Source organism: Oryzias latipes, chromosome 11 (assembly GCF_002234675.1).
Source record: "Oryzias latipes chromosome 11, ASM223467v1".
Taxonomy (NCBI): domain Eukaryota; kingdom Metazoa; phylum Chordata; class Actinopteri; order Beloniformes; family Adrianichthyidae; genus Oryzias; species Oryzias latipes.
The window spans coordinates 1224263-1239744 of NC_019869.2; the positions used below are offsets into that span (position 1 = coordinate 1224263).

The window sequence follows — 15482 nt, forward strand, 5'->3', positions numbered from 1 at the left end:
CACATTCACACACCAGTGGAGCCACACTGGAGGTAAGGAGGGTGGAGTGTCTGGCCCAAGGATACAACGACATTTTGGCTGGTGGGAGCGGGGATCGAACCGCCAACCCTTCGGTCATTGGACGACCCGCTCAACCACCTGAGCCACTGTAGCTATGAAAAAAGAACAAAAACAATAAGCAACAAAAATAGAAGTCTTTATGGAGAAGGCAGAGAAAATACTTTCACTGAGATTTTGTATTTTATTGACTGATGAGTTAGTTTCCATTAACTTTCATGTGTTTCTCTGTATTGATTTTTGCTCAAATGTTTTTTTATGTTTGACAGAATTCCAAACATGCCTTTATCACGACATCATAAAGCTATTAAAATGGGTAAAAAAATAAATAATATTATAGCTTCAATATTTAATTTTAGCCAACTATTTATTCTTATAAAGCACAGCTGATTTTTCCTTATGAAGCCAAACATTTTAAATTTTTTATATCAATAATTCAATCCATTTTCTTAATCGTTTTAAATAAAAAAGAAAATGGAGCAGATATGTGGACAAAATGAAAATAATTTGTATTTGTCATTCTTTAGGTTTACAGCTTATTTTTAAGGTTACGTTTAATTTATTTCTCTTTGTTCGTCTTAGGAAAAATTGAAATAAAATAAAATAAGGAGGCAAATGTTTGGTAGCTAATGTTGAACTTTCTTCGCTGTGTTTCAATCATAAACGAACCATCAATATTATATTTTTAGCTATTGCACTGAATTTAAATAACAAATGAAGCTTTTCGGTTGTTAATTAAAAATAAAAACTGTAGTCATTTCTGGGTTCTGTAGGAGTTTTATTTCGGTAATTATTCAAATATTAATAATTTTTAGACATTTCTCCATATTTACAAAGAATCCGTTTCCTTGTGTGTTTTTAGTTCCCGCGCAGCCATTGGTTGAGAAGGAGGCGCGTGAACGGAAGAGAAAGTGAGGCAGACTTTCGGTGACGCCCCCCGGTGACTTACGTCTCCTGTGACGTCACGAGGGCAGGTTTTCACCCACGGAGTCGGAGGGGGACAGACCTGCAGCGTTGTTTTGACTTCGCTCGAAAACACCGACGGGAGGACGGGGGCTCGCGCCTGCTGAGAAGAAGATGGCGGACGTCGGAGGCGAAGAATCTCGGTCGGCTTTCCTAAAGCCGTCCCGCAACGGTCCGGTTGGCGGCTCGTCGGCGCGCGCTGCGGGCCACATCGCCGCCACGACGGTAACGTCGGGTCCGCGGATGGTTAGGATTGTCAAGTCGGAGTCTGGCTACGGCTTCAACGTTCGCGGTCAAGTCAGCGAGGGGGGCCAGCTGCGGAGCATCAACGGGGAGCTGTACGCTCCTCTCCAGCACGTCAGCGCGGTGCTACCGGGAGGCGCCGCGGACCGAGCCGGGATTGTGAAGGGGGACCGGATCCTTGAAGTGTGAGAGACCGCGGGTTTTTTTTCACTCGAAGGGTTAGCTGTCTAAGCTAGCTAGCTAGCTCCCTAGTTTCGTTATTTAGCCTCCGCTGTCAGTCTGAACGTCAGCTTTGTTCGCTGCTACAAATGTGTCGGTTCGCCGAAGAAAACCCACTTTCTTCCCCCCGTTTCCTCGTGGGGTTCAAGTCACGTCTGACGTGGAGGGAGGGAAATAGAAAGCTAACCAGCTTACATAAGCTCCACAACAGCCTCTGCATGTTGATTAGCTGTAGCTAGCTAGCAGTCCAGGTTGTTGCTGTCTGTCTGCCAGGCGACCGCCTTTAAAAACCCATGACCCGAGCAGCTCAGGTGACCCGACGGTCCTCACGGAGGTCAGACCCTCTGAAGACGGGCAGGGGGCGTCCATGCTCCTCGGATCAGGTCTGTCTCTGCAGGAGTCAAAGGGTTTTGTTTTGAACAGGAACTGAAAGCTGTTCTGTGGTTCTGGATCCAAACTCTGAGGTCTCTAACTGCAGTCATCAGTTCTGTTTGTCCTAAATTAAACAACAAGAGATCATAGAATTGTATTCTTATACAACATTTCCCTTAGGTTCACAATCCTTATGATTTAAAAATAGCTTTTAACTTCAATATTACTGCAAAATTCTCTCTAAAAGGGTTGAAAAGTGCTAAATGTTTGTTAAAGCCCTTTTTTTTTAAAATCCCTGTCATTTTGACACCATAAGGTACCAGTCATTCGAACATTTCTTTTTTTTTAAGCACAGAAAAAGGATCTTTTTCTAAACTTGGCGTTCAGCAGAAGACAATCGGAGAAACCTCGGTGCTGCTTCCTCTTGCTGAGACATCAGACGGTCTGTTTGGACGTCCTCCGTCACATGACAGCACCAGTTCATCATGTGATTCATTAACTAGTTGGAATGTTTTCCTAAATGTTTCAGGAACCAGCAGGTTGAGCTGGAGCATTGTCAGCATTTTTAACTTAAAGCCTCTGGTTTCATCCAACAGGTCCTTCCTTTGGTATGTTTCCTGGAAATGTAGGAAAGAGGAAATCCACTCTGATTTTAGTTTTGATTTTACATGGGATAATATTTAAAAATATGAAAAGTAGCTAAGTCTGCATTTGCAGTTGAGCGTGGAGATGTTGGATGACGTTGATGCTTTTCTTTTTCTTAAACCTAGTTGATGTACTTTGTACTTCCAGGAACATCTAAGGATTAGTGTAAACAGTCATTAAAATGCTGAGATCTTAATCTGTGGAAACTTGAGTGTTTACAAGTGAAAAGCACAGGAGCCAAAAGAAGATGGAAATAGATTTGTCGTTTGTGCTGGAATGCATCAGTTTATTAGTAAACCGGCTGAACGTCAGGCCGTCCACGCGGCGAGAGCGTTCCGCGTCGAGTCATAGTTTACATGCAACAAACAGTGAACGTCCTTCAGAGTGGCGGTTTTGTCTGAACGCCTCTAATGAGCCGTGCTCTGCTCCGGTTCTCGGGTCACTCTGTGACCGTTTTCCCTCCACGGCTGATTGGTTCCTGACAGATCTGGATGTTTGTGGTTTGCAGATCTGCTTATCTCATCTTAAAATGTATTTCTTTCACCGTTTTCCCTCCATTCATGGGTTTCTTTTAGTCCTCCTCCCTTGTCTTTGTTTTCTGGCAGCATATTGTTAGAATTTGCTGTGTTTGTCCCACTGCTTCTCATGGGGGATTAACAGACACCTGATGCTGGAGCCATCTGCTGTCATCAGAGCCAAGGTGGCCGGTGACGTTCAGGACCAAACGTGGTCCACCTGTGTGTTTGAAGATAAGAACATGTCCCCTTCACACAAAGATGATGCTGAGGAAACCTACATTCAGAAATGGATCTCAGTTTGATGATAAATGCATTAATGCGTCTGTGTTTTCACCAATTCTCCTGGAGCTGTGAGGTCTGCAGTATTTGTAGGACTGTAAATAAAGAGTGTTTTGAATGCGATCTAGCTAAAGCAAAGCAATGGGAGCTTTTTGGAAATCTTCATGTCCGCTGCTTGCTGCACTGTAGTATAAAAGCTGTGTTTGCTGAAAATGTCTTTCGTTTCTGTGCTCAGTAACGGGGTCAGCGTGGAAGGTGCGACCCACAAACAGGTGGTGGACCTGATCCGTGCCGGAGAAAAGGAGCTGGTTCTGGCCGTTCTGTCTGTCCCGCCTCAGGAGGCGGAGGGGCTGGAAGGCGGAGAGGACATCCAGCCCAACTACGATTACAGCGACAAGCAGGCCGTGCCCATCTCCATCCCCACGTACAAGCATGTGGAGCAGCACTCGGAGAGGTTTGTGGTGAGTGACCGGACCTTTCGACGCCAAAGCAGGTACCGCCTTACGCTCCTCTGTGTGCAATCGGGACCCTCTGTCTGTGCTCACAGGTGTACAACGTGTACATGTCGGGCAGACAGCTGTGCTCAAAACGCTACCGGGAATTTGCCATCCTGCACCAGAACCTGAAGAGGGAATTCTCCAACTTTAACTTCCCCAAGTTTCCTGGTAAATGGCCCTTCACCCTCTCTGAACAGCAGCTGGATGCTCGCCGCAGAGGCCTGGAAGAATACCTGGAGCGAGGTACGCTGATGTGGATCCCTCACCTGCTGAGGTTTAGCTAAGAAGAAGACAAAGTTAGGTTGATGCTTTTAGTTGTTTTTTTGTCCTTTGTAATCTGTCTATTGAAGGTAAACAGTTTTACTCACTGTTGAATGTAAATAATGCTGTTGATAGTGAGATTTGCAGTTCAGTCGTAGTGTTTACTGTCATTTATCTGCCGTTTCTTCTACTTTGTCTCTAGTGTGTTCTGTTCGGGTCATCGGTGAGAGTGACGTCATGCAGGAGTTTCTCTCTGAATCCGACGAGGTACGCTGGGATTTCACACCCTGACCTGTTAAAGCTTTGGGGTTTTTGTGCGTTTACCTTTGAAAAGATGTTGATATTGTTATTGATATTGTTACTCTTTTTAAAGAACCTTACTTTGTTAAAGATATGAGGGAGCTGGAGGCCCCACCCTGTCACGTCACGTGACGGGACGGACACAGAAATAATCTAGATGGGTGTAGCTGTTATTGTTTCTTCAGCATGTTGTGCAGCGGTTGAGTATTTTTTAAGAAGCATCGGTTTTAGGATAACTGGTATAAAATGCTCAAGTCTTAAGTCATTTATTTTTATTGACATTCTGACATTAAAGGCTGTTTTTTGTGTTAAAGAACAGAAACTAAAATGATAAAAGTCTTTGATCATCTACAGAAATCCCAAAGAATTCTGTCCTTATTCTTAGCTGATTATATATCGCCTTAAAAATGACAGCAAAGCGTCTCCAGAAGTTCTGAGGCTTTTTTTTATCCCACAAAACCAAATAATGCAAACTTCACTTTTTTGGGCTGTAACAGTGGAACAGAAAGAAGAAGAACTTATTTCTGTCCCATTTTCTTTCAAAACAATGAAAAAAGGAATAAAAATATGACAGATAGCAAACACCAACACGAGTTCAAACTCATAACTATATAATAAAGACAAAATAACCAACATATTTTATTGTTCCTGCTTTTTTAGAACGTTCCATGTTTGTGTTAATGATTTATCCCTTTTGTTTAGTGGTCGACAATCATCTCACAACCGTTTAAAAGCCTTTTTCTGCAGAAGCTGCTTTTAATTTATGCTCAGCTGTAACGGCGCCACGACCAACACGCCTAACAAAAACAACCGCTGTCATTGTGCTTCGCCTCTGTGCTCAGAATTACAACGGCGTGACGGACGTGGAGCTGCGCATTCTGCTGCCGGACAAAACAACCATTTCTGTGCGAGTCCGTAAAAACAGCACGACCGACCAGGTGTACCAGGTGAGACCGAACAGAAAGACGAAGACCATAAACTTTGTTTGAAATTTGACTCCAGTCTGATGCTACAAACAAAACCAAATGTTTTTTTAAATAACTTTTTTATGTTTTTCATTATTAACTTTTGATATTTTCATTTTTTGTTTTTATTCAAACCTATATTTAATAGACAATGTGGAGAGAAAATTAAACAAACGCAAACATATTTTTCATTTTCCTTCCCTGAGTAAAAACATCTTCCTTCATTTGAAGTCAGTTTTTCTATTCCATAAATTATTTTTCCTATTCTTTAATTATTAGGGATTTGAGATTCTTCCAATTTATTGTAATCATTTTTCTTGCGATTACTAGTAATAAATATTCTTTATCTCTAGAAAATATCAGGGAACAACAGTATATTTGATGGCATTTTTTAACTGTGATTTATTCTTCTTTAAAAGCCTCTAAACATCTGATTGGTTTCCTATTTTTCCACAGTTTTTTCCAACTCACCATTACGACAGTTGTTTAATGAATTTAGAAATATCTGGTTTCTAAATTCCAGTCTAACTCTCTCGAATAAATCATTTTTGTGTTCTACATTTGTTTGGTTTTTTTAAATCTAATGATCTAAACATGACGAACAGCAGGAGGAACTCATAGCTTCAGCATTTATTTATAGAAAAGCAAAAGCTTCTTCATAATTACAGAGATTATCAACCAACTGAGATCCTTTTTTAGGAATCAGAGGTTTGTTGTAATCAGTCAGAAGAGCTGCAGTGAACAACAACCTCTGAGTTTGTGTGTTTTTGTGTAAAGATCCTGGAAAAAGAAAAGCTGCTTCTGAAGTTCTTCGTCTTGTCCTGAAGGACAGAAACGCAGAATCCCAAAGACGTTTGTCCGTCTTTCAGGCTTCATTGAAAGTGCCGTTTGGAGACCTTTGGCGTCGTCTTGAGCGTGCACGGCTGCGGCGCCACCGTTTCCATGAACGCATCATTATCGTTTCTGGAAGTGACTAACTCTTTGTTGTCGCTCTGCAGGCGTTAACGCTGAAGGTTGGGATGGACAGCGTCATGGCGAGCTACTTTGCCCTTTTTGAAGTCATCAACCATTCCTTCGGTAGGATATTTTGTTTTTCTATTTTAAGTCTAAGGGAAATTTCCTGAGTCATGTGACGCCTCCTCCCCCTACAGTCCCCTGTGAGGTTAACTCATCACATGACTGAAAAAGGAACTGCATCCTTCTACTGACGGAGACCTTCTGAATCTCCTCTTGCTCTTGTCCCGACGGTCTCCAGCGTCGCTCCAGCTCTTCTGGAGACGACGGCTTCACGTCTCTGATCGCTGCTCTCAGCGTCCTCCGTTCTGAAATATCATTATTAAGTTAGCAGGTTAACTGGCCGATCTTCAGTTCAAATAGATAAATCCCTCATTAAAACACACAGCTGAACGTCTGTAAACAACAAGAGGAAACCTTTGTTATAATAAGTGATCATTAGAATTTTTCCCAAAACACTCATTGGTTAAATGCTATGAATAACCATTGTTATACTAGAAGTCCTTCAACCATCATTTTCCTGTTTCTCTTTCTTTATTCTAGTATCTTCCACCATTTGTTTGGGCGCTTAACTCCTACAATTTTTCATCTATTTTAACCGTTCAACAATTCAAACGTTCAGCTCTTTCATCTCTTTCCAGCTTTGACGTTTGCTCCTTCAAATCCTTCAACTTTTCCAGATATTCCAGGATTTCTGCCTCCATTAAATCCATAGGGAATCCTTGGTGCAGAAGCTCGCTGGTTCGATTCCCGGCGCTGGCATTTTTCACAAAAATTTATTTTTTGTTATTTTGCTGTTTCTACTTTATTTATGGTCAATTATGATCATTTCTTTCTTTCATGTTTTATTTTTGCCATTTGTTACCCTTTAGGTTTCATCTTCTTTCAGCAACATAGCACCTCCCCTACATTTTCTTCTAGAAATGCAGCTCTTTCTAGTCCCTTCTTGGTTTCTTTGGTCAGAGCATCGTCTCTGCGTGTAAATCTGGAAGACGCAGCTCTATCTGCCCATGAAACCCGCTTTTATCAAGCGTCAAATCCTCTAAAGTGCTCTAAACAGTCAGTCTTCTGGAGGCTCACGTCCTCATTCTGCTTCTGTCTTTGCGTGGCAGTGAGGAAGCTGGCGCCCAACGAGTTCCCTCACAAACTCTACGTGCAGAATTACACCTCGGCGGTTCCGGGGACCTGCCTGGCGCTCCGGAAATGGCTGTTCAGCGTCCAAGAGGAGGAGTTTCTCCGAGATAATCCCCTCGCACTTCACTATTGTTTTCATCAGGTAAATACTTTAGATTTGATGCTTCTTTACACACACAATCTGTCACATTTACCTTTTTTTTAAATGATTTTTTTAAATAAATAGGTAAATTCAAAGAGGCGTACGTCATTTTAAATTCAAATTCATTTTATTTATATAGCACCTTTCATGACAAGAAAGACAGCTCAAGGTGCTGTACATAAAAACAAAAACAAATGCAATAAAATACACTAAGACAAACACCAGTGGAAAATAAATAAAATAAAGAGAAAGCAGAAGGCGCCGTCTGCCCTGTCCTCCTATTGGCAGGGGTGTCAGGATAAAACCCAAACACCCCAGCCAAGGGTGAGAAAACACTCGTAAACAGTCTAATAAAATAAATATATTTTAAAATATCATAAAAAGTATAAGTTAGTATAAGTATAAGCATAATTTTACTAAGCATCGTGCAAATAATTATCCAGTTTTTTCATTATAAATTAAATAATGATGATTATTTTAATGGTATTTTGTAACTTCCATCAATAAATATGAACTGGATGATAACTTAAAAAGTAAAAACCGAATGAAACAGTTTCTTTCTCCTGTGTGACTCTTATAATTCCCTCCTGTAGAGAGAAACTCCTACATTTCCTGCCCTTCGCCCTCTGAACAGAAACGGAAACTCTCCTTCACTTCCTTCTAACTCATTCAGATCTGCTAAACTGTCTGCCTCAAACGTAAAGCTGACTGCAGGAAAAGTGGCTGAAAGCTTCCAGATTTATGATTTTAGGGAGACAAAGGAAAAATGCTCTGATTAAAATTCCCTCAAATGAGCATCCAGGCTGTTTAGCAGCCTGTGAAAGTGGAGAGCAGGAGCTCCTGAGCTTCAAGTCTGAACGTATTCCATTCCTCTTCAGTATTAGTCAACCCTTTGATATTTGGTGATGGAATAAAGCTTTATTGATCCCCAGCAGAGACCTAAATCAGAGGTCATACAGTTATTCTTCAGTGTTATTCAAACCTTTGGTATGAACCGGAAAACATGTCATGTTTGGATCTTTTTTTGGGCCAAAATACCAGATGGAATCAAACTTTATCGATGCTCAGCAGAGAAACACGACTGTCCAGAAGTTGCAGCAATAGAAGCTAACATCTTCGTTGATAAAATAGTGAATTCTGTTCAAAAGGGGAGCTTGGAGATTTCATATCAAATGTTTTCCTTCTGTCAGCGGGGGGGGGGGGTCGACTTCTGTGGGTTCAGCCTTTATGTGTTGTTGTGCGTCTCTTTTTTTTCTGCCAAACCGACCCCCCCATCCCCACCCTCTGTCTGTGCAGGCGCTGGACGATGTGAAGAAGGGATTCATAAAAACAGAGGACAAATCCTACCAGCTGCAGAAACTGGCAGAGCAGCACAAGATGGCCACGGTGGGTAAAACAGACCCGCCTCTGTTCAGGAGACGGGAGACGTCTGTAGACCTTCCATGCATCCCAATCGGGACCGCCGGGTGAATTTAAACAGGACTTTTTACAGCATTCACTCGTATGCGTGGAAGTGAGGCCGCCTAATATTCACTCGTAGCTTTAACGGCCTCAGGTGTTTAAAACGATGCACCTGGCTTTCCACGAGAACGAGCCGCACTCTGGGGCTCCAGCTGTCCTCGCTACTAAACATCCCACCGTCAGCGGGACGGAAACCAGCGAGAGCAACACGGATCGGTCTCGTGTGTCTCCGTGGTCTCGTCTTATCGAGCGTGGCGTACGGCGTCCCGTCCAGATGTGTGGAGCACACAGGCAGGACAGCTCCAATAGGATTTTCCTCCTAGTTTTTAGCAAGAGGAACCTCGGCTCCTTCAGTCTGATCACTTCCAGGTCCATCATGACTCCACACCGGTGCAGAAAAAGAGACAGGAATGACCCATTTACACCCAGAAGGTTTCATCAGTGGAACAGAAAGACATCAGAAATGTGGGCCGCTATGTCTGCAGTGTGTCACATACAATAATCTTTCTTTGCTATATTCCATTAGGCAGACATCAAATATTCCTTTCCAGTCTTCTCTAAGTCAACATTCAACAGGTCACCGTGCAGGAATGCAGCAGTTACGGGTTGATGGTTGTTTCCTGCTCATGTGGCTGGCAGTGGCGTTCATGCCTGCGTCTCTGCGCTCCTCAGTATCTGAGCCTGCTGCGGACGTGCGAGGGCTACAACGAGGTGGTCTTCCCCCACTGCGCCTGCGACTCCCGGAGGAAGGGCCACGTCATCACCGCCATCGGCATCCACCACTTCAAGCTGCACGCGTGCACGGAGGACGGCGCTCTGGAGGTGAGCGAGCCGCAGTGCAATCGATGCTGCAATAGTTCACACCAGCCAACCGAAGGCAGTAAATGCTGGGGGGGGGCGGGGCATCCAAAACATCCTTTGAAGTCAATCGTAGACATCCAGAAGAAAGCAGCTCTCGGTTTTCGGTTTCAGACGGATGAATCGATATTTAACTGGTTTTAAAAAGGCGATTGGTCGTTTTTCAGAGCATCATTTGTACGTAAAGGTAAAAACCTGTGTTTGCTTTTCCAGAACCAGGTGATCGCCTTTGAGTGGGCGGAGATGCAGCGCTGGGACACGGACGAGGAGGGCATGGCGTTCTGCTTCGAGTACGCCAGAGGAGAGAAGAAACCTCGCTGGGTGAAGATCTTCACTCCATACGTGAGTCTTCTGCCTCAACACGGAAAACCTTCTCTGTGTGATCAAAGCCCAAAGGTCCGTCACCAGTGGGTGTGGGATCCGTCATTTTCCTGCAGCCAGAAAGGCTCAAAGGGCAAAACCAGGCGTGGAAAAAGCTGCATGAATGCGTGTCGGTGTGAACCTATAGTTCCACGGATAAACCATCAAAATTCTTATCAAATGTAACTTTTGTGCCTGGATTTATCCTCCATTTAACACTCTTTTAGGAGGAAGGAAGCTTTTTCCTCCAGAGCTGCTGCAGTCATTCAAAGTGTGGGGGTGAAAGTCCTCAAAGCCGTCATGGGAACCATAAGATCCCACTAAAGCTTTATTAACCAGAACAAAAGAGGCCTGAATGCTTTTCTCTGCTCCCCTCTAGTTCAACTACATGCACGAGTGCTTTGAGCGCGTCTTCTGTGAGCGGAAGTGGAGGAAGCAGGTAAGGGCCGCACCTTTTCCTGCTTTACAACAAGCCCGTGTCTGCCAGGCTAAACTTGGCTCATTCTTCCTCCGATACCGGAGATCAGAATCATAACGGACAAAAACACCAAACATAGTTTCTATCTCTGATCAGAACTGAACTGTGTACAGAGAAACGTTTCCATTCGCCACACTTTGGGTCAGAATAAATCATGTTGACATGCGCAGAACTCTCTAAAATACCGGAAACCACCGTAGAGGAAGAAACGGCGAGTTCCGTGGTAAACAAAGGAAGCTACTACATAGATGATCTGTGCTTTATTCTTGGTGGAACGGAGCTGGAAGAAGGGTTAGGTTGGACCAATACGGGCCAGCAACAACATCTAGTCGTGGTTTAAAGTCCACGCCGCCGTGTGGGCTGTACATATGTTCAGCCTTTACTTTGTCTTTTTGGAATGCAAACATCAAACCGTGACCCAAAAATCGTGCATCTCTACTGCTGACCATACTCTACTCTTCAGCTGTCGCTCGCCATATTGTGGCTCACGTGACGCGTCCTCGCTGTGACAAAGACCACCTCTTTGTGTTCTGTGTCCTGATTGGCTGCAGATCCTGTCAATCAATCTTCTGTGTTAAGTGTGCCAAATCTACTTCCGTCTCTGTTTGCGATCAGATCTTTGTTTTCATTCCATAATCCTGGACTCTAAACTTTGAGACGGATATCTCTCGGTGGATGGAACCTATTGCAGGTTATTTGGAAAACAAGGGGACTCTCGCCGATGCAGGCGGCGTTTCGCCAGAGGAGCGTCTTCGTTTGTTCACTCAGGTGTATTTCTATTCCTTCAGGTTGAAGACGAAGCTTCTGACAAAGACAACAAAAACTGCAGCAACACTGGTGAGTCATTTTCCTTCACCCAAACACAGAACATTAGCGCAGAACCCGGGTAGAATTTCAGAATGGAGCCTTACAGAAACACAGACAGAGATTTAAAGATGCTTTAGAAATGGTTGTGAGCACAGAGGCATCATCCTCCTCTTCCTCATCTGAGAATCCAACTTAAAGCATGAAGGTAGAAACTAGACATTTGGGTCACTTTGTCAGCTCCTCCAGAACAATTCGCTGCATCTTTCATGGAGCGTCAGCCTAAACTGTCAAAGTCGCTTAATTCAAGCCTGAAAACGTTGAGAAATGCGTCCCAGATGAACCTGGGGAGTCCGAGCGTTCAGGATGACAGTTAAATCAAAGATGTGGGAAATCTCAGAGGCGGCGGTTAGATCCGTCTGCGGAGGCGTTGGTTTGTCTCTGCCTGAAGGAACGCGTGAATGAATGCAAAAACACGCAGACGCCGAAAACAAAACCCTCCACCGTCATCACAAGGATGGGGGGCAGCAGCTGCAGGGGAAGAAGGCGCAGTGAGGGGCATCTGGAGGACAGAGAGAGTTTGACATCCAGAGACGCAGCAAAGGCACCGACGCAGCCGAGCCATTGTGCAGTCAGGAACGCGCAGCCGCCCCAGGAGCAGCATGATCACCTCTGTTTCCCCCAACCGCCCCTGTGTTTCAGAATATCTGCCTCCTTTGGAGACGCAGCAGAAAGGATGGCGCCACCTAGGGGGGGAGATCGCCACGTCCTAATGCCGTTTCGCCGTCACACGAACTAGAACCGGCCCACTCGCATCATCATAGCCACCCCAGAGAGCGCCCATCAGGAGCCAGAGGCCGAGGCCGTCCCCTAAACGGCGGACGCCGGCATCCATTCAGTATTCTTCCACACATCTTCTCCTTCCTGCTCCCGTCCTGGGATTGGCTGAGCAGCTCCTCAGGACGAGCTGGTCAGAGCGACCGTCATGAGGCGTCCTCACGGCGAGGGCGACGTGCGGCGGACAAACCCGGAGCAGCTGCAGGGCTTCGGGGGACTGAGCTGAGATGAAAGCGATGCTGCAGAAGATTCCTCGCGTTTTCTGATGAAGGGAGGAGGCAAGGTCCCGCCCTTTTCTGCACCGACAGAAGGAAAAAATGTCTCCTGCCTCTGAGCTTCTGGGTGTTTCTGTGAGGAAACACAGGAAGCTGCCATGTTCCAGAGGAAGAATTTGTGATTATTTGTGTGTTTAACATTCGTGTTCCTGCAAAGATATAAATTAATAGAAGAGCTTACAGCAGATTGACTCCTTCAAAACACTAAATGGATTGCATTGTAAATGCTTGAACTAATGTTTCATTGGTCACCTGGTTCCAGAGTCCGACCGGAGTTGGCGGTCTGCCATTAATCTGAGCGTCGGGATATTTATGTCCGCCGCAAATGTTTTATGGCGGCAGTTTAGCAAAGCTTTGAAGTCCCCGTTCCTGACGGATAACCTCCTGACAAAAGGTTAACGAGGCCGAGCGTTAATATTATTCCTTCTACATGGAGATCGCTGCGCTCGGCCGTGAATCACGCCTCCAGCTGCAGTTCCCAGAGCGGACAGCAGGGGGCAGCAGAGCGCTGGAGCAGCCCCCACTGAGGGGAGATGAGGAGCTAATCCTCTCCCTGCTTCTTCTAGTGATCATCGGGGGCCTGTAATTCACCCTAAAGTATCACCCCCGTGCAGCCTATCCATTAAGCCGGGGGAGGGGGGGCGTCTGCTGCACGAGCAGCCAAGCCCTGCGACTGCAGCTGCGCAGGCCTCCTATTGCACATCCATGGAAACAGTGTTAGTCGTGGTCTTTTGTGTTCCTCGTTTGTTCCTCTGCAGCTGTTAGGGAGCAGCTTCACGCCTTAACGGGTGGCGAGGCCGCTCACCACTGGGGGGGGGGGGCTTCTCCACAAAGGGGGCTGCTTGATCTTTTTTCTTATCATTTTCTGAATCTCTGCTGTGCTTCACGGTTTCACAGCAGCCATCAGGCGGGAGTTTCCCCTTACGGTTGTGTGGTGGGCGGGGCTTCTTCTGAGCACGCAGGTGTGCTGTTAATGAAGACAGCAGACAGATTGAGACAGATACATGCCCCCCAGTGTCTGCTGCTGTGATGCGTGTCCTCCATCCGTTCCACGCCACACGCCGTCACCGCGTTGTCTGATTGGGTCTCCATTTGACGGCCGAAGGAAGAGTCCATTTAGAGACTAAAGAAGTGGAGCCGTTCGACCTTGATGAGGCCCCCCCCCCCTCTGTGATTTAGCGGCGGCCGTGTGAATGTGCGCTCAGCCTCGCCTGTCCTCCGCTCTCCACGGCGGTCTCCCGTCGTTGGGAGGGGGGGTACGGTTGCCGTGGCAGCACCACGTCGGCTCAGAGCCGCTCCGTTTCTGACTCACTCCCTGAAGTCCTGTACTGGAAGTTGTGTGTTTTTTTTTCCCGCCGTTCGTTCTCGTGGCTCGTGCTGCTGTGAATAGGCCGCTTTCTGCTCGCCGTCTGTTTTTTCGTGGTTCGTCTCGTCGGCGCCGGGCGGCGTCTTATGCTCAGCTTTTGTTTTTGTTTTACTAAATGTCACATCAGACGTTCAGATGAACACAGAGGCGGCGTCAGCAGCTGATCACATGTCTGAAGCTGTGGGGCATCAGTGGACCGACCCGGCGGTTCTGACCCGGCAGAATCCTCCCCTGAACTGTAACGATGAAATCAGGGCGAAAAGCGGTTTTCTGTTTGTGGATCCAAACCTGAAGCTGTAAAAGTTTGCTGTTGCTATGGCGACATAGGTTTCGTCTGGCGGCAGGAAGGCACAGACAGGAAGCCGTCCTGCCCGAGCGGCGCCCTGCGGGACGCCCTGCAGGCCCCCGACTCGGTTCTGGTCGCCCTCCGGCGTGGACCTCCGGGTTCTGGGGGGTTCTGCAGCTCCTGATGCCGCGAGGAACCGACCGCCGGGCGCTCTGATGGTCCGTTCTCAGGAAGACGGACGCTGCAGAGCGTTCAGCCGCGTCGGTTTTTTAAAATTTGTACTTCTGACAGAAAATGCACTCCTTGGTTTTCTCCAGATCGAGAGTTTTAATGATTTAGAGGCGAAAACGATTCGGAGGAAATGATCCCGAGCAGCGAAACGACTGAAGCGCCGGTCTGCCTGAACACAGCAGGAGGTCCGAGCAGAAAGACGGGATTTTCTAAGATCATCCTTCAAGCTTAACTAACCTCATGTAAAATGAAAAACAGACAAACTTTTCAAGATGTTGTGTAGAGTTAAAAAAAATGTAACAATATTTTAAATAAAGTTATATATTGAGAAGAAACCTCTGAATTTCTGCTTTTTCTCTGCTTTGAATGTAAACGAATCCGTTTTTTGTTTTTTGAACTGAATAAATTGAGATTTTCTTGTCATTGAGGCTCTTCTGCCGTCCGGCCTGCAGCTGCTCTCATCCTGCAGCTGCTCTCATCCTGCAGCTGCTCTCATCCAAAAAGCTGCAGGAACTGCTGCTGCTGCTGAAGAGGAGGAGGAGTCTTCATGATGCCTTCATCCTTTTAGCAGAAAAAACAAAATGCAGGATTTTCTGAACAAACTCAGTTTGAGATTGACCCACATTTGAATAAATGCAAATCTGTGGGTTTCATTTAATCAAAGGATGATTATGAAAACATGTTTGTTGTCTCTGTGGGTTCTAACGTCCTCAGATTCTCCTGCTGGGATCTCCTCATCCCAGGAGAGGAACCCCCCCCCCCCCCCCTCCCAAAAAAAAAGAAGTGGTTCATTAAAAGCAGGAAGTTCACTACTGACAACATTGAGCCTTAAAACAAACCAAAGGATGGAGAGCAGCTTCATCTCCACCTCCACACCGTTCTGAAGCCTGTCACGACCCCCCCCCCCACCCCCACCC

General features: G+C 45.8%; 2 protein-coding genes across 3 annotated transcripts in view; both read left to right on the forward strand.

Annotated features, from left to right (window-relative positions):
• Window positions 1–15482, forward strand: part of LOC105354996 (CD209 antigen-like protein E) — a 686243-nt gene that overhangs the window by 536691 nt on the left and 134070 nt on the right. The gene's annotated exons all lie outside the window — the stretch shown is intronic.
• On the forward strand, window positions 997–14860 carry LOC101156506 (sorting nexin-27). Its single transcript, XM_004073703.4, has 13 exons — window positions 997–1448; window positions 3532–3757; window positions 3844–4036; window positions 4257–4321; window positions 5197–5301; window positions 6318–6396; window positions 7446–7609; window positions 8906–8995; window positions 9743–9892; window positions 10142–10270; window positions 10668–10727; window positions 11555–11603; window positions 12273–14860. The coding sequence occupies exons 1-13, from the start codon at window positions 1135–1137 to the stop codon at window positions 12341–12343; spliced, it is 1695 nt and encodes a 564-aa protein (XP_004073751.1). The 5' UTR covers window positions 997–1134; the 3' UTR covers window positions 12344–14860.